The following is a 19,004-nucleotide window of genomic DNA, read 5'->3' on the forward strand; positions in this document are numbered from 1 at the left end:
TGATTTGAAATAAAATTTTGCCGTTTTCCATCCGCAATTATGCCCCGAGACTAAGGAAGACTAATAATAAATGAAATGGTAGAATGAAAGAAGCAAGATGAAACTGGAGATCCCCGAGAGAACACCCACACACACAAGTGATTTGAATGCATGGACTGCCACGTAAATAAGCAAATCACAGTAATCGGAACACTGCATGAGTTACATTAAAAATAGGTCTACTAATGTAAGTAGTATATGTAAGTAAAAGTTTAATTTAGCCTAACATAACCTCAGATCTATTTTATTCTGCTCTGCTCTATTCAATTATATATATAATATAAATAAGATGTTTCATTTAAATTATTATGTGAATAGAATGTGTGAATACATTCCATCACATTGAATATACACAATTTATCATTCAATACTTTTATATGTTTATAAGTATAATGTTTAGAATATTACTACATTACTAATGTTCTCTATATAGAGAGGGACATTTTCTTTATAAAAGAAATAATTCAATTCCTGCCGAAACAGTGTATAATGTGATAATTATTACATTACTTTTAATGTTTCATTAAGCTGTATCAACAGCGAAATCTCTTCAAAATGAAATTACTTTTCAATAACCATGCTTTAATACCGGTACGTGTTGACGATCCGCTATTAGCACGGTCTTCAAATTTAATTACAACTAGATTCTCACCTCACCATTAATTATGTTTTATTATTCTTAACTCTTAGTTAATTCTTCCTTTTCTATAACCTCCTTGATTTTCACATACAATCAAAAGTATAGCTTAATATTAACCCAATAGTAATTTACTTTTTTTAAAAAAACAACAACATAGAAACAAGTAAAATTGATAATAGTAGTCTCGCATAGCGTAGTCGCTAATATTCTCCCCTTTCGTGCGAGCGGTCCTGGGTTCGATTTCCAGTACGAACACTCGTCGAAAAAGTGTAACAGCTGCTTCAGGCCAACCATTCTGAGTGAGGTTTTTCGTGAGTTTCCTCATTCATACCAGGCAAATGCTGGGATGGTACCAAAAATAATGGTCCCAGGCCGCATCCTTCCCTCCCCATTCCTCCCCGATTTCCCGGAGAGTGTGTTTGCCGAAAGACGTCATTGCTAACACGTGACGGGCTAATATGGCCATAGTTGCCGAAAGCCCAGAAATCTAATTCCTAATCCTAATCCCTAAGAGTGCTAATAAAAATGTGTTACCGGTATCCTAAATATAGAGCTATGTTGTCATCTCGACCGATTATTCTTCAGTACTTTTATGGGACTAGGAACAAGAATGATTAAGAGTCTTCATCCCGGCGAAACTAAAATACCACTAATTTTACAGTAATTATGTGATATCTTGAAATAGATAAAATATAATTGAAATATGGAACAATAGCGCCCTAGACAATATTATTTTGCGTGAGGTACCGTTATCACAAGTCACCTAGTGGCTTTATGTTTTCAGCTGTTTAGAAACGCGAAAATAAATTCCGAAATTCAAAATGGCTCGAAATCGTAAGCAGATAAGTGAGTCGTGATAACGGTTTCTCATGTAAAATAATATTGTCTTGGGCGCTCTTGTTCCACATTTCGAATAAATAGTATATAGTAAGAGGAACCAATAGTTTTGCAGAATGCATGTCACTTAGAAACAAAATAATTAGAAAGAGCCTAACACGTGATATCCAGTACTTCTGTTGGCAAAGTAGAGTGGTGGGAAATTGTCTATATATTATAACATTTGATGTTGTATGATGATCTGTGCACCCACCAAGTGTTCGAATTTAAGTCGCAATAATAGGCCCAGTCCTTCATAATCCTGGTATTACATCTGGACTCACGCTCAAAAGTTTAAATTCAAACAACAGATCAATAAATTACAAAGGAAATATATGATACCAGAAAAAAATATGTTAATATGCTCAAGGAATTATGAAATAAATAAACACAAACGTGTTTGCAATAAATTATAACAGAACAGTGGTTCGAACCTATGGTTGTCAAGAGTGAGCAACAGGGCGAAAGCTACCGACAGAAATGAACTATGATCAATAAAGCAGCACTTATAATTAATAAAAAAAAATTACGCTTTAGCTTAAACAAATTTTACAGTCGATAGATGTTTGACATTTTTTTTTTTTTTTCATGAGAAGAAGGCGACTTCGAGAAGTACGCAGTTTTTATGAAGAAGGACGCCAGATGAAAAAGGGTTGAAAATGAAATGAAATCTTTGAGTTTAATGTCCCACGATTATCCTCTTTAAGCAAAGAGAGATTATGACTAAAGCAAGTGAATGATGATAGATGAATTGGTGGAATCAGAAAGTGGGAGGAAACGGAAGTATCCCGACAAAACCCACGGGCACGGTGTTGTACACCACAAACTTACTTGGCCAGGGATCGCACAAAGGACTTCATGCACTAGAGGCAAATGCTTTACCACTGAGCCACGGTTCCTGCGCGATAAATAGCATTGCGAACCATTGTAAAAGAACCTCGTAAAGAACGTTTATTCCATAAAGAAGCGATAAATGTATACGGTAATTGTCGTTTTGTAATATATAAAGGATATGGCGTACAAACACAAACACTGTTAACGGAAACACTTCTTTTGCTTCGCTGGAATGTGAGGAAGTAAGGTGTCACAAGAGAAGATGCTGGCTTGAAATATATCGTTTTGTTTCGAAAGTAACGCCACTTGTTTCAGGTATATAAGCAAAGAACACTCCTACACGCTTGCATCTATCTGTAATCTGTCTTCAGTGACATCTTTTAAGCTCTGAGAACATACAATGAAGATCTTTGTAAGTAGCATTGTTTATATTGTTTTCAAGTGGCCTCTTGTATTTTTAAAGTGCTTTCGTGTGACAAATAAGATGTTTGTTATAAGATAAGTAGATTACTACACGACAATTTGACACCTGCTTTCATTAATCAATAGTAAGTTAGTTTCTATTGTTCCTCGCTAGATAAAGTAAACAAATCGCATTTAGCACACCATGAAAAGGCAATGGATCAAATTGATATTGTTAAATGTAATGTTCCGCGCTTACGTCATCTAACAAATAATAATGGAATTTATGAAATGAAAAGAGTGGGGCGAAAGTGGAAGATAACCAAGTAAATCCAAGGACTCGTTCTCCTCTACAATCTCACATGACTAGGGTTTGATCCAAAAATCATTAGGACTAGAGGTGAATATTCTCTGATTAACAACCATGTATTTGGTTGAGTGTGTAATTTAATTTAGAAGAAAACACTTGAATCACGTACCGTTGTTCACCACCAGAAAAAAGCTTCTGCTACACGATTTCATTTAATCCTGGAGATCATATCTCCCGTATTAAAAAAAAAAAAAAAGAAGAAGCCGAAAAATAGTTACGAATATACAGGTAAAGTCATAATTTTAAAATCTTATCCATCTTTTTTTTCTTTCTTAGACAGCTAATCTTTTAGAAGCATCAAGACACCTTAATAATTTCTGTAATCTCTGAATACACTTCCACCATTTGCTATCTGCCTTATGTAGTAAAATATTTTATATCTAAGTATTTTTTTTTTATTCATACGTAACAGCTACAAATTCACAACAAAATCTCCCTTGTATTTACAAAAAAAGCAAAAAACAAAGAAAGAGTTGGCAACCATATTCAAGACTGTAGTGAAGTCTTAAATACATACATACATACATACATACATATGTTAGTATGTATGTATTTATGTATTTAATGTATGTATGTAGTAGAAAAAAATATATATACAGGATGTTTCAATGAGTTGAGTTGATTTTAGTTTAGCGTCCCTTTCAGCAGTGAGGCTATATAAGACATGGACCTACTGATTAACGTGGAAACCGAACCACATGAGCTCCCTCCGGGAATCCCGGGTCTCCCACGCCAAAGGCGCGTATGCTAACCGCTTAGCCCGAAGGAGCTCCAGGGTGTTTCAAAACAACACCGACAACATTTGGGAGGTGATTTCTGACACCAAGATAGGACGAAAAGTATAGACCAACTTGGGTGCACAAATGCTTTCTTTCGGAGTTATAGGCTGCCGAAAACATGAAAAAATGAACTTTAAAGGTCCATAGCTCCAAAACTATGGGACATACCGTAGTCGGATCAAGACTTCACTGAGGTACTAATATGTGCACTATCCAAAATTACATGTTTCAGAATTTTGCGGTATCCACGCAACAATTTTTATACAGGGAGTTCGGCTAAGGGCATATAATTTGAAGTATTTACCAACCATCTCTGTAAAAACTGTTTCAGAAGTATTGCATGATTCTGAAACATGGACATTTGGATAGAGCACATAATAGTTCTTAAGTGAAGTCTTGACTCGACTAGGGTAGATCTCATAGTATTGGAGCTATGGACCTTTAAAGTCATTTTTTCGTTTTCGGCAGCCTATAACTCTGAAAGGAAGCATTTGTGCACCCAGGTTGATCTATGTTTTTTGTCTTATCTTGGTGTCAGGAATCATCTCTCAAATGTTGTCGGTGTCGTTTTGAAACACCTAATATATATATATATATATATATATATATATATATATATATATATATTCATTTTATTATTTTCAGTCAATTGTGGCAAACTTATATTTACTGCATGTGAATTAGGAATCTACCAACATATTTTACACATGTTTCTTTATCTTGTCTTTCTTATTCTTGACGATGGTTCTTGTGCTATTATTTTCTGTTGAGAAATAACGCTTTTTAGTAAAGGTACACTCATGTCCAAAATTATTGTCGCATGTGTATAAATATGTTGTTTTAGGAATATAATTGGATAACGAAATCGCCCGGTATTTCTTATAATGTTTGTATGTGTATAATGCAAAGACATGTATGTGGGAAATTTCATGTCAAAAGAGCAGTAAATAACTTTTGTTTTATTCATTCTAATCTTCGTATTTATAATTCTTTCCCTATGGAATTTACCACAAATAAACATTTCCCGATTATGCACATAGTATCAGTATTAAAAGTACCCTGAAAAATATTTATCAAATTATATTCTTACAAGAAGACAGTTATAGATATGCGACAATCATTTTGGACATGAGTGTACCTGCTACGTTTGTTTCTAGAATAAGCTATGTTCATTATTTTCTTTTTTCTTTTTCTTTTCTAAAAAGAATCTTCCTTACTTTTCTCAATGATACATCTTTATCACCTTTGTACAGTATGTCCATTTTCACGAGATCTTGATATGCAGTGTTTAATACAATTTCTTCAAAATTGTAATAGGTTAATTATAATACTTTTTCCTTTTCTTTTTCCTGTTTTTTCACATCCATGATTTATTTTCTGTCACCATGATAACGCACGGTGTCACAAGTCAATCGTAACAATGGCAAAATTGTACGAATTCCACTTTGAATTGCTTCTCCATCCATCGTACTCTCCGGATCTGGCTCTCAGCAACTAGTACCAGTTTGCAGACCTAAAAACAATGCTCCAGGAAAAGAGATTTGGCTTCAATAAAGAAGCGATTGCCGAAAGTGAAGCCTATTTGAGGCCGAAGATAAATCGTTCTACAAAAAAAAATATTGAAATGTTGAAAAAGCGTTGGAAAGGATGTGTCACTCTTGAAGGATACTATGTTTATGAGTATAGTCGAATTTTGTCTAAAAGTTGGTGTTTTATTGGTCACCCTACGAACTTATTGAGTGATGTGTTTACTATCAAATTGTATTCATTTTTGAATCTTACTCCCTACCCTACTATTGTGCCCTTTAGGCCAAAGACAATGACGAGAAATGAATGGTGATAGGATAATACGAATATTCATCATACTCTAAGCAAAATTCGAAGTCCGAAAGATATGTCTTACGATCTGCAGCCTAATGACTTAGAACGCTTGATTATGCCAGCTGGCTAAATGAAAATGAAATGACTAATTTAACGTTAACGTGTGAAATTGAAATGATTATGGCCACCTTCAGACTAAAAGAGGCTGATAAATAATGAAAGTAAATGAAAATGACACCAAATTATGGAATGAGAACATGCGAGGATAAGTGAAAATCCCCATAGTCTATCCCTACACACACACACACGTATTCTGGGATCAAACTAGGAACCTTTTGCACCAGAGATGAGCGCTGTCCCAGTGAACCACGGTACCCGTTTCCAATTGACTAAATATTAGCTCTTATTTTCTTATATTTGCTTTTCCTATGTCCCTGTTACCCATATTAATTTCAACATTCACAGAAGTGCATGTTATTGAATGAGAATTATTGTCAGTATTCATAAATAAGAAGCAACGATAAGAGTGTCCTTACAAATTTTACAACGCATTAGATGAAGGAATTTTACCATTGTCTTATAGCAAGGAGTAGGGAACAAAGAATATCTTAACCTGGCGGGAGCTTATGTGGTTCGGATTCCACGTTAATCAGTTGGTCCCGTCTCATATAGCCTCGCTGCTGGAAGGGACGTTAAACTCAAAATCAACTCAAAGAATATCTTAACTCTGTAGCTACATACTGGGATCTGTAGAACCTCGAGCACACTTTAAATTTATTACTTTTCTAAACGGGTGAAAAGGAAACAATGAAAAATCGGTTCCAAGTCTGTTTCCGAAAACATTATTCATTTCTTTCTTTCTTTTTCTTTTTTTCTTTTTCTTTTTTTTTTTTTTTTTTTTTTAGCTATATGCTCTAATGTTGCGAGTGACGTATCTGCTTTACACATCTCTTCTGCAGTTCATTTGAGTTTATTTGGACCACTGATAGGCCTATATATTGCGATCCTCTACGATAGAAATTCACATCTTTGATCTAGAAAAAAAAAAAGAAAGAAATCCTCCTTATTATCTTCGTACATTAAGAGGCCTAATCACTGCGAAATTAAAATACCGCTAATTTTACAGTAATTATGCAATATCTTCACATAGATAAAAGATAGTTGAAATATGGAACAAGAGCGCCCTAGACAATATTATTTTGCATGAGGTGCCGTTAGCCCGAAGTCACCTAGTAACTCTCCGTTTGTAGCCATTTACAAACGCAGAAATAAATGCCGATTATCTGAATCGAAAGCAGATAAATGAGTGGTGATAACGGTATCTCATGCAAAATAACATTGTCTAGCGAGTTCTTGTTCCACTTTTCGATTATTTTTTATCTATTTGAAGATATCACATAATTACTGTAAAATTAGCGGTATTTTAATTTCGCCGTGATGGGGCCTCTCTTAAGGTTTACTCCAGATACAAGTTTTCTTGGTAACTCTTAAAATCTTTTTTAAAATCGTATTACAAGTCCAGGAGCTGTCAGACTTCAGTGTATATAGTTTTTGTACGAACTACTGTAGTTCAGTTTTGTTGAGTTAATAAGATATGGTAACACTACCCTTCATTTTTCATTTAAACGTCAATCTAGGAAGATAAGAATGAAATTACTGTATTTCCAGGGTAAGCTGTTTGAATCACCGATTTGGGGCTCAATAATATAATTTTACTTACACTCTCAGACTTGATTATTTTATTATTATACTATTATTTACTTTTACTTTCTCTTTTTATAAGGATTTCATTTCTAAACTGTAATTTAAAAATATTGCAGATATAAATATTATTAATGATATTATATCAAGTAATAAATTATTTTGCAGATATATGCATTCTTATTCGCCTTAGCCGTATGTGCTAAGGCGGAAGAAGAGAGTACACAAGAAGAGAACAATGAAGTAGAAGATAAGAAAGAAGAAGAAAATTTAGTAGCCGCCGAGGACACAAACAAAGGAAAGAGAAACATATATGGCCTTGGTTATGGTTTTGGTCATGATCTGGGCTACGGTTATGGACATGGTTTAGGTTATGGTTATGGAGGTTATGGACTAGGTTACGGACACCACTTAGGAGGTTACGGTGGACATCATCATAAAACAGTGACTGTTACGAAACATGTGCCTGTTGCTGTTCCTCATCCCGTACCAGTACCAGTAGTCAAGGATGTTCATGTACCTGTACCTCATCCAGTGGCTGTGCCTGTAATCAAACCATACCCTGTTCACGTACCTAAACCTGTTCCAGTGCCTGTTGAGAAGCCAGTTCCAGTACCAGTAGACAAGCCTGTGCCAGTTCCAGTTGTTCAACATGTTCCAGTGCCGGTTCCCAAACCAGTTGGTGTGCCCATACTGAAACCTGTACCGGTGCCAGTAGAAAAACCTGTTGCTGTACCATATCCACATCCTGTACCAGTGATCAAACCTTATCCTGTCCTTGTTCATGGTCATCATCACCACGGTTACGGTTATGGAGGTTATGGTTATGGCTACGGAGGAATACATGGCTGATAATACGATGGTAAGTGGAAAATGGGTAATTACCTAAACACCACGTTACGCCGAAATAACTAATAACTAATATTATACCAAAGTCATAGAAAGTCTCATGGACTTAAAAAACTCTTGGAGCAGGACTGTGTATATAGCTAGTAGAGGCTTGTATCTTCGATTTAACATGAGCTATAAACATTTTTCATTATACTCTATACCTTGAGTTCAATGTCAACGACAAATACATTAACAGAGGTGTACCGACTGACGAAAGCTTCATGGCAAATTAAACTTGTAGTTTATTATGTTAACAATCGATTTCCTTATGGCGTAAATTATGTTAATAATCGATTTCCTTATGACGTTTTCGTATCTTTCGTTTATATTGAATTATTATGCAACTTTCGCATACACTAACACGAAACCTTCACAGACCCGAATAATAGAATGAAAAGTATTTATTTCCCAAGCTAAATAGAAGTCTACTCCATTACAGTTTAAATAAAATCGTAATTGTTATAGTTACCGTTTCATTCTTAACATATTTTAAAGCCTATTAAGTTATTATATCAAGTTCCGAATTATCCAGATTCAAACTTGATTGAACAAAATACGTTTTATATTATGTTAAATGGGCACATATTTTATATATTGTAGTATTATATGAAAGTACTGATCTTATGTAGCGATGGCTATTCAAAGGTAAATTTCAGAAGATTCATCTTTATCAGTAACAAAATGTACTGAATGGCGCGAGATATTCTTCCATACAATACACATCGAATTTAAATTTGCATGTTCATTTATGGAAGTTAGCAAAGGTTAGATGATAATTCGTATGGATTCTATGTTTACCGTGTACTAGGCCTAATCCATTGTGTTCATAGAAAATAATATATAGCTAACTAAGCAAGCGAAAGTTTAAGTTTCTTGTTTAATTATACTTTTTAAAGCGCAAATTTATTCCCATCTGAAGATGGGCGGCCTGCAGAAAGTAACACCTTCTCTTGTGCCATGAGTGTTCAGTGATTGCTAGTTTCATTTGGAGATGGATAACAGGATTTATATAACAGAACTACTACTACAAGTAGGTCATTACTCACATCTAGAATAAGGGTTAATAATTACACTTGAATGAAACTGATAATTGAAGTTAAAGGTCATACTGTGGTATAATACCTGAGTAACTCATTAAAAGTATAGCTGTTTAGTGAACAAGTTTCCAAAAATTGAAAAAATAATACATGTAGTTTATGATATTACAAAATTGAGAGTTATACTATAACCATAACATGACAGTGTTTGAGAGTTACAACTGGCTTCTAGCGCCCTACTGCAACAGACAAATATTGTGTCCTCTAGTTTAGCTTTATTTTATTATTCAGCAGTACGTACAACGGAATTTATGAGGTAGATGTCAGGTAGCAGGAAGTTTAATATCTAAAGGACATATTTTACTGTCTTGTAAGCAGCGACGCAAATCTGTCTTCAACATTGGGGGCACGGGTAAGACCGTTCCCATAATTTTTTTTTTTCAATCGATATTCAAAATATTTATGAAATTGAAGAACAATGCTGTAGAGGATCAGGGGAGCAGAGTTGCCTTTAACATTGAGAGGAGAGCAGATTTGAGGATTATTCTGAGGGAACATCAATTTCATATCACTTTCCTCTGTGGCAATCGGACACAAATCATCACATTTCTCCACAATAAACACATTTCAAATCGGATTATTTGATCGAGACAGTCTCCCAGTACCAAGATTGGAGGTTACATGTTCCCCTCAATCTGCCCGGGATTTGTGCCAGTGTTGTAAAGTAAATAATTTGTTCTTCAAGAATAAATATATTGTTTTTCAAGAAATCAGAAAATCTCTTTAGATGATTATTAGAAATCAGGAAAGTTTAAATAAGAATGTGAGATTGATATGATTGTTAGATGTGTGCGAGTATTGAGGGCACAGTGACAAAGGGTCGAGCTATGAAAATGAAGAATGCTTACCAGTCACGTTTCCACTTCTACATTTCTATTTTAAAAGGACGAAAGAAGAGAAGAAAGTTCCGTGGTCATGAAAAAAACTTGAATTCGAGATTTCAACGTATTTACACAAATATTTAGGATCTTAACAAATATTTCATTATTAACCTTGCCGTACGGTATAACTTATTTCTTATGGAATAATCTACAACGGGTCCGTAGTTTACTTCTGGGGATGATTTTTCTTTCGGTCAAATTTTCCGAAAACGCCTTAGAATTTTATTCATATTTCACAAGAAAATATTTCATTAATAACTGCAAGGCAACATAATTTAGTTTAAGCAATCGGAGCGAGAAAGTTTAGTGTGGTGGTCCGACCTCTTTTCTTTATTCTCAAAATATTTGTAGAGAACCATAAAATAATATTTAAAATTTGCTTCGGATTACGTATCTGGTGAATTTCTGCATTTGTTTCGTAGAACAACTGATGTTGTTTACTTGGTGTTATTGGCTGAAACCGTAACCACCAGTAGTACGAACAAGGGGATACTTGCCACTCCGGATTTTCAGGGATGTTCAGTTGATGGAAGTACAGTACCTATCAAGATATACTATAAAGGTAACCAAGAAAGTTCTGTCGCTTTTTTGGAGGTCTGTGTTCAATTGGCCCTCACAGTGAGTTGAATGTGAATGGAGATAAGGCGAGGGTCAGTTGCTGGTGTGGGTATATCCAACATACTGTCTGGTTGTGGCACTTCAGTTACACCGTGAACTTGCGTAAGGACAGAGTGAACATGCGACCTCTAGGCAGAAGATATGCCAGGCCTTTGGTGAGGATATACAGTGCAGCGGTTGTTTAAGAAGTTCAAGGACGGTGACGAAACACTCGATTACGGAAAATTAACACATGTACAAAATGAAGATCTTCAGATAACAATTGAGGCGAACAGTGGCAAGACATGTGAAGACCTGGGACTACAAGTGAAGAACTGGGAAACCGTTCGGCAGCACCTCCATCAACTTGGGAAGCACTACAAGTTGGGTCGATGGTTCCCACATGATTTGACTCCGGGTCAGAAGGCAACGCAAGCAGACGCCTATGTTTCTTTACTGTCTCGTCTGAGGAAGGAGACATTTCTGAACACTATGTTAACATGTGATGAGAAGTGGGTCCTCTACGAAGCTCCACGTCATTGGTTAGCATCCCATGAACCGGTTCCAAACAGCCGAGACCAGCACTGCACCAGAAGAAGGTTCTCCTGTGTGTTTGATGGATTGCTTACGGCATCGTGCATCGGGAACTGCTACGAGCTGGTCAGAGCATCAATGCAACTGTGTACTGTCAGCAGTTGAGCAATGTTCAAGAAAAACTCAAAACTCTCTTGCCAGTACTTCTCCTGTTACAGGACAACGCTAAGCTCCACGTGACTAGGATGACCCGGGACACCATTCTAAGCCTTGTATGGGTAACACTATTGCATCCTCCATACTCCCCGGACATTGTACAGTCCGATTATCATCTGTTCCATTCCTTCGATAATCACCTTAGAGGACGCCAGTTCAAATCCCTAGTAGAGGTGCAATATGCACTTGATACTTTCTTCGCTTCACGACCTACCAAGTTCTATCACGATGGAATCCATGGACTTGTAGAACGTTAGCAGAAGGTTGTCGATGCTGATGGGGCTATTTTTGATCTTCCAGGTACTCTTATTTTACATTTCACTTTTCGCAGATGGTGGGTGAAAAAGCGACAGAAATTTCTTGGTTTTGTTGGTAATTTACTTACTTCCATGATATAGTGCTTAACATATTTACATGTTTTATTTACTGTAGTTAATGAGAATGTGTACTTAAATAACCGTTGTTTTGTTGTATGATGTATTATGTGGGGCGTGCATCGAAGTGTATGTGCGTGTATTTCCTATTGCGCTTGTGTGTCATTTTATTGTCCCATCCTTGGAAAAATTATTGTGATCGTCCTAGTTGAAGAGGTATTGGAAGGTGATACGCAAGAGTTTTCTGCATTAGTTTAGTGGGTTCCTAGAATTATCAAGACAGTGATTAGGTATAATCAATTTCTCAATTTGTTTTGTTATTATATACGACTTTGAAATAATTTTGGTAAGTTGAAGAGGAAAATAGAAAGGCCAGAAAAAAAAAAAAAACTTCCATTCGATCCGATACCTGGAAATCATATACAATAGTAAAATTCTCTAGAGAAGTTAAATCTTAAACTGTAGACTATAGTTATTACCGTATTATTATTATTATTATTATTATTATTATTATTATTATTATTATTATTATTATTATTATTATTATTATTATTATTATTATTATTATTAGAGTGGTAGTAGTAGTAGCAAATATTTCTTATAATTTTAATTGCTTCTTTCATGTAGAACAATTAAGTTAGCTGGCATTTTGAAGGATTTAATTATTTTACATATTCAGCACAAATTACTTAAAATATGTATGTGACTACTCCCATATACTTTTTGATTAGGTGTGACTTATCCGTTTTTATTAAAACAAGGACATCGTTTGGGAAGGACAAGGAGCCAATTGCCTCCTCTGAGATTGAGAAACACTAACTTTTTAATAAACTGTATAATAATACAGAAAATCTGAAGCTCTTATGGTAATTTCCTCCTCTTCCTCCTAGCAAAAATTGAAGTGACATCAGCGTTGCCAGACTCACAGCTCGGAATTATTCCAAAATCTGATCGAAATTATGCTAGATTCGGTCAAATTATGCTAGATCCTCATAATTACTAATTCAGGAGTTTTAAAAGAAGATAAAAAACGAAGTTGAGATACGATAACGTAACTTAAAATACGCAGAGCGCAAGAATTCGTGAATGGAACTCAATACTTCACTCACCAAAGCTTTAACTCAATAAACTAGTGCAGTCGTTGTCAGATTCAATGGCGTACCGTATATATCGTATAAATGAATACAAAGTGTTTCTTTACATATTTTGAAAGAAAATTACCTCACAGCATAAGCAGAGTTGGGAATTGTCTGCTGGGGGGCAGATTTTTGGTCGGTCTCGGACCTTTCATTTCAGGAATAAAGATGGTCATCATGAAGTCAGAAATAAAAATGGTGAAGTTGTCAAAAAGTTGGGGGGGGAGAATGGCCCCCATAGCCCCGCCCATGCCTCGAAGTTAAAGGATTAGAAAACCATGGGTAGAGCCACAAAAAAAAAAAAAAAATCCCAAAGCCGTTTCTAACTTACTTCTGAAAATAATACTGCCTGTATGGTTTACCGACTGTGTGAATCAATTGGAGAGGACACATTTCTGCCGTTCTTTTTCTTCCCACGACCAACTTCTTTCTCATCTCCAGGTTTTGCGGCTTTTTGATAAACTTGCTGAAATTATGCTAGATTTGGGCAGGATGCTAAAAGCAAGATGCTAGATGCTAAAGGCATGCAAATTATGCTAGATCTAGCATCATTATGCTAGATCTGGCAACGCTGAGTGACATTAATAATAAAGAGGAAGGTTAAGCACGTGCGATAAATTACACGTAAAAAGCACTTCCTCTGATCACACTGCCACCACGTCACTTAGAAACAAGGAAAATATTTTTCAATCTTGTCCTTTGCTCAAACATAGGCCTATCAGACAACCTTAACCCCTTTCTGCATGATTTTTTCTTTTAGCGAAAAAAAAAATAATCCGTATTGGAAATCCTTATATGAGAACTTGAAAAATGAATTTTAGATTTTTCACTTAATTCCGACGAGAAATAAGTGTGCCATATACGACACACTTACAACTCACAAAGAAGATGCCAGATGACACGAAAATCTCTTATTCATACATATTTCACACAGCAGACAAACCAGTCATTTGGTGACTTTGATAAATCACAAAAAAAAAGCTAAAATAAGAAAAGGGTATGTGCCATATATGGCACGGCATGCGGTAAGGGGTTAATAATTTTATAAAATTAGGAAATCTAGTCAGTCGCTTACGCAAGGAGGAGTTTCCCGAATTTTTAACCCCCTTCCTTGAGGAAGATACGATTCAAAAAGTAATCATCTAACATATTAAGATACGCATTTAAACGTTTCAAGTTAAATGAACTTGGGCACTTGAATCCTCTCCCCTTCTCTTAAAATTCTGCCCACACCAGTAAACTATATATTTGAATTTCATTCCTGCTCAGTTTGTCATCCAAGCCTGAGGTGTTATAATTTAAGTATACAGTATATTGTTTCACAATGAGGAGCATAGCACCAACCGAAACTATTTCACTAAGTAGTATTTTCTAAGTACAACAGTACATAATTACGGAGAAAAATGTTCGTATTATTAATAATTGAAATCTTGACAATATTAAGTTGATCATAGTTCTGCAAACTTTATTTTTTTAGCCCTGTTGATTTACATGAGAAATTATTTTTTCTGTTTTCCTTTAAATGAACTGGAATTTTTATTATGTAACTTCGTTGATTTATTCTTAAAATCTAGTTAAATGTTCCTTGGTTTTTCAAAATAAATTTGCGTCATACGGTTGTGTTAAAGCTGCATTGGTGTTTTTTTGGGGGGGCGGAGTGGGGGGGAAGCAAAGTCTTAGACATAGAAACCAGGTCAAAATAAATGAATCTGTTTTAGAGAAAATGTATGTTAGAGCTTCATTCAAGTGCCAATAGATGCCAGTGGAAGTTTTAATGATAAACGATACAGCTGCTTTGTTCCGGAATTTATTATAGTATCTTTTGCGTTATTTTCTGAAAAACAAAAAGAATTTGACTGACTCCACAGTAGTCTTAATCCACCCACATATAAATTTAGTATTATTCACATTAATTTAAGTTACCAAGGGTCAAAGGGTTCAATTGCAAACACCTCAGAAACTTTTTTTTTTTATTTTTTTGAACAAACAAAACATAAGCACATGACAATTTTTTTGGTAAACGCAAAGGCCAACTCATATATTGTTACAAAAATATGAAAAAGAAAATAATTATTACACTGTCTATAAATAAATTTTAGATTGGAAAAGAAACGTTCAGATATGTATCACATCAGGTACAATTATGAACTCTTGTAGGTACAATTTCGATCACATTCATTTTTCACTAATAAACTCTTTTCCACTTTGTGCACCTATACACACTTCGTGATACCACATATTGCAGGAGTGACATCGTATCCAATCTCCTTTCAACAAGGTCTCTTCAGTATAATAGTTCAACTGCCAGAGGCCACATATATCCTCATTTGCTGGAGCTGATGTATTTTTTTTTGTTTTATTTTATTTTATTTTTTGTCTATAAATTTCGCTGTAGCTGGAAGCTTATTTGTTCTTAGCGTAAGACGATTAATGATAGGTGATTAGTCCATCTGAACACTATAATCTTTGCTTGGAAGATGGACCAAGGTGAGAAGTTTTCTTTTACGTGTAGAAATATTATTCTCAGACGTTTTGAGGATGTTACGGATAATAGCATTTCCTGGAGATAGGGGGAATTTAGTGTAGCTGGGAGAGTGTTAGCCGTATCTTACTCTTGTGGTGTAGGTGATCAAACAACCTTTAATGTTCCTGGTGCACGAACATCATTGGTTTCAAATTTGCTTTTGGACTGGTTGCTTTTCTGCGGAAGATGATACGAAGAGGAGAAAAGGAGCAATTTTTTTCCTTTAGAGCAATGCTGTCTGAAAAGGGCCAGACATACCAGAACATGTGAAATCCTTTATAGCGAACCAACAGAAGCTGCCTTGTTCCAAGTTTCGCAGAAGAGATGGTTAAATCTGATTTTCAACAGAGTCTCGTTGGGATGGAGATATTGCCAATTTATTGCTCTTTTGTGGTAGTGTGCTTTTAGAAACTTGAAACAAGTTATATCTAAAGGTTGAAGAACATGCGTGCAATGGGGTACTAGACCCACAAGCTTTATCTCATTTTCCTGGCAGAATTTCAAGACATTAAAATTTGAGTGGCCTCCATGATTGTCCAGTATAAGCAAAACTCTGCCAGAATTTTTGTATGTACACAGTACAAAAATATTCCACCCACCTAAGAAAACTCTTTTGATTGATGTATTCTCACTTGCTCAGTTCCACAATTGAGCAGGGAAATAAGCTATCGTTGGATACCGGGCGCATTCTGACGCCTTTTAAACTTATCATCGGTAGAATGTAAGAGCCAGAAGCACTGCAGCTACCAACGACCGTCACGATCCCCCCTTCCTTTTTAAGGTTGGTTAATAACATTATATCACGTTTCCTTTTTCGATTTACTATTTTCAAGGGCCTGCTATTTAAAGAGATGCCTGTCTTGTAGACGTCGTATATGTATTGAGTCTTCTCAAACATACAAAATCATTTATCGGTTTCAAAATTTTAAAGTTCTTTCTTACTTTTTGTTCAATGTATCATACCATGCAATGTATGAATCAAAGATTATGCAATGTATCGCATTTATAAATAACGACACAACTTCAAACTAAGTGTTTTCAATATCACGTCCTTTTCTATGGCTGATACACGAACTTTTCCTTGAAGAATAATTTCTGTACCGCCTCAACAAACAGCTAAACACATCATCTTATCCGAAACAAGCAAACACATGATTGAATTTGAACGCCAAATTCTTCAATCAGTGTTGGTAATTTTTGTAACTTGAAAATCGGGTAGCAAAAGATTAGTTTGTTCAGAATTGTACCAGTTCGAAATTTTTACCTCCTTATCCCATTACATAACTTAATTTTAAGGTATGTAAACTATGCATAACATAATAAGAAGAAATAATTAAAAGTCCAGTTCCGTTCAAAAAAATAATTTCCTATACAAAAACAATATATAGATGAAAAAGCAATCTAATATTCAATAGTTTCCTGTGGCCTGGCAAATTATAATTAAGTATTTTTTCTTCTCTTTGAGTCTTAGATTACAAATAAGCATGACTCTTGCAATGTCAATTTTCTTCTTGAGCTTTTCTAGTCGTAAAATGTGGCGGACGTGGATTTCATTATAATTTGTACTTTCATTAGTGAATATGATAATATAACGTTTATTTCTGTTCAAGTAGTGCTTGGAAATGTAACTTATAATTATCACTACTCATTATTTTTTCACCATATTTTGTGTGTATTTCAGGCTTAACATTGGACTAAGTACCTACACCAGCGCACTTCTTTGAAGGAAGAAGATAAAAGATATGCAACCAAAGCTACTGTATGTTTCACTTTTAATGTGAACGTGTATTTATATGTATGTAAAATAATAAATTAAGATTATGAACAATGTTTATATTTTATTTAACAATGTGTACTACTGTGTTTAGAAAAAAAAAATTATTGGTTGAAGCTGATGTGATTCGATTTCCTCGATAAGCTGTAGATTAATATCTCATTTAGTCTTGGTGTTCAATGAGATGCCAAACCCGAATACAATGCAATGTAAAAATAAACAAACAAATGAATCTGACTTGTGCCTACTAAAATGGCGTAAAACAAATGAAAATAAAAATTAATTCCCATCCACTTGAACTGAATACACTGTAATTATTATTACCTCGTTGTCACTAACAATATTTTTGCTGTCAATATGGCTGCCTTCACAGCTAGTGTTAGAGAAAAGCGACTTGAACTTCGCATTTTATGATATGTCAACTGCAACTATACACACACTTTTTTAACTGGATGGTAGAGTACTAGGAGTTATAAATACACAAAATATGAAACCGGAGATGATATATTTATTACCTTTTATCCGGAAGTTTTCAAAATATTTTTTTTTCTATGCTCTAAAATACTATATCTTTGCATTCTTTGGAAGGTTGATGCACCCTTCTCCTTAACTCTTCTCGCTATTTTAGTAAGTCTTCTCGGGCTATCGGCCAGGTGAAGATGTTGACATCGGATGTTTCGAATGCAAACATTGCATTCATCCTCAGGGATTTTGATCAATCAATCTCTGAAGATGAAGCTGTATCTGCATTTGAAATGTCGGATGTCAATTTCTTTACCTGGCTGATAGTCCGAGAACACTTACGAAAACCACGTCTCCAGGAAAAATGCAATTCTTTCTTCTCGCTATTGTTTTTCCTTTTTTTTCTTTCTTTCTTTTTTTTTTACTTGATATCGTGAGTATGACATTGGTAGACAATTAAGGAAATACGCGAACTATTGGGAATTCTTAACAACACTAGATTTCAGCGAAGGCTACCATACATTACCAAATCCTTGTAGATTCGATTATTGTTTGATCGATACTTCATTATATTTGTATTAAGAAATAATTAGAATTAATTCGCTTGTTTGTATTGTAAATACTATGCATTGTCTACCAATGTGTCACAATCATGATGTAACATGTATACAAGCATAATTATATACATTCTTGGCAACTACTAACCTGCAGTGGATATAGTCTTTATTGTTGTATGTATATACTATTTGTAGAAGTTATTAGTAAAGATGTGATCGGAAAACAAAACCAGGAATAGGAATTGAGAGAAAAACCCTCAGAAAGAAAGGAAAATTGACACGAGGTAGGTAGTTGACGAAAGAAAATGGTTATGAAAAAATGAGTGAAATGCGAATGAGGGAGAAAATGGGAGAAGTTCGAGAAAACCAATGGACACAACATTGTTAATCATAAACTCACTTGGATCAAATCACTGTCTCGAACCAAAAGTGAACACTAGCATGGAGCCACTGTGTTCTCTAAAAGAGGATAGGAATATTTTGTGGTTGATTGAAGTCC

General features: G+C 35.0%; 1 protein-coding gene across 1 annotated transcript; it reads left to right on the forward strand.

Moving 5' to 3' along the window:
• The first annotated feature begins 2,689 nt into the window (after positions 1–2,689).
• LOC145694126 (uncharacterized) lies at positions 2,690–17,631 on the forward strand. The gene is made up of 3 exons (XM_081770244.1): positions 2,690–2,801; positions 7,631–8,324; positions 17,394–17,631. Exons 1-2 carry the CDS (start codon positions 2,790–2,792, stop codon positions 8,312–8,314), a joined length of 696 nt encoding a protein of 231 aa, XP_081626370.1. The 5' UTR covers positions 2,690–2,789; the 3' UTR covers positions 8,315–8,324; positions 17,394–17,631.
• The last annotated feature ends 1,373 nt before the right edge of the window (positions 17,632–19,004 follow it).

This window comes from Thermobia domestica, chromosome 9, assembly GCF_964235325.1.
Source record: "Thermobia domestica chromosome 9, izTheDome1.hap1.1, whole genome shotgun sequence".
In the NCBI taxonomy this organism is placed as follows: domain Eukaryota; kingdom Metazoa; phylum Arthropoda; class Insecta; order Zygentoma; family Lepismatidae; genus Thermobia; species Thermobia domestica.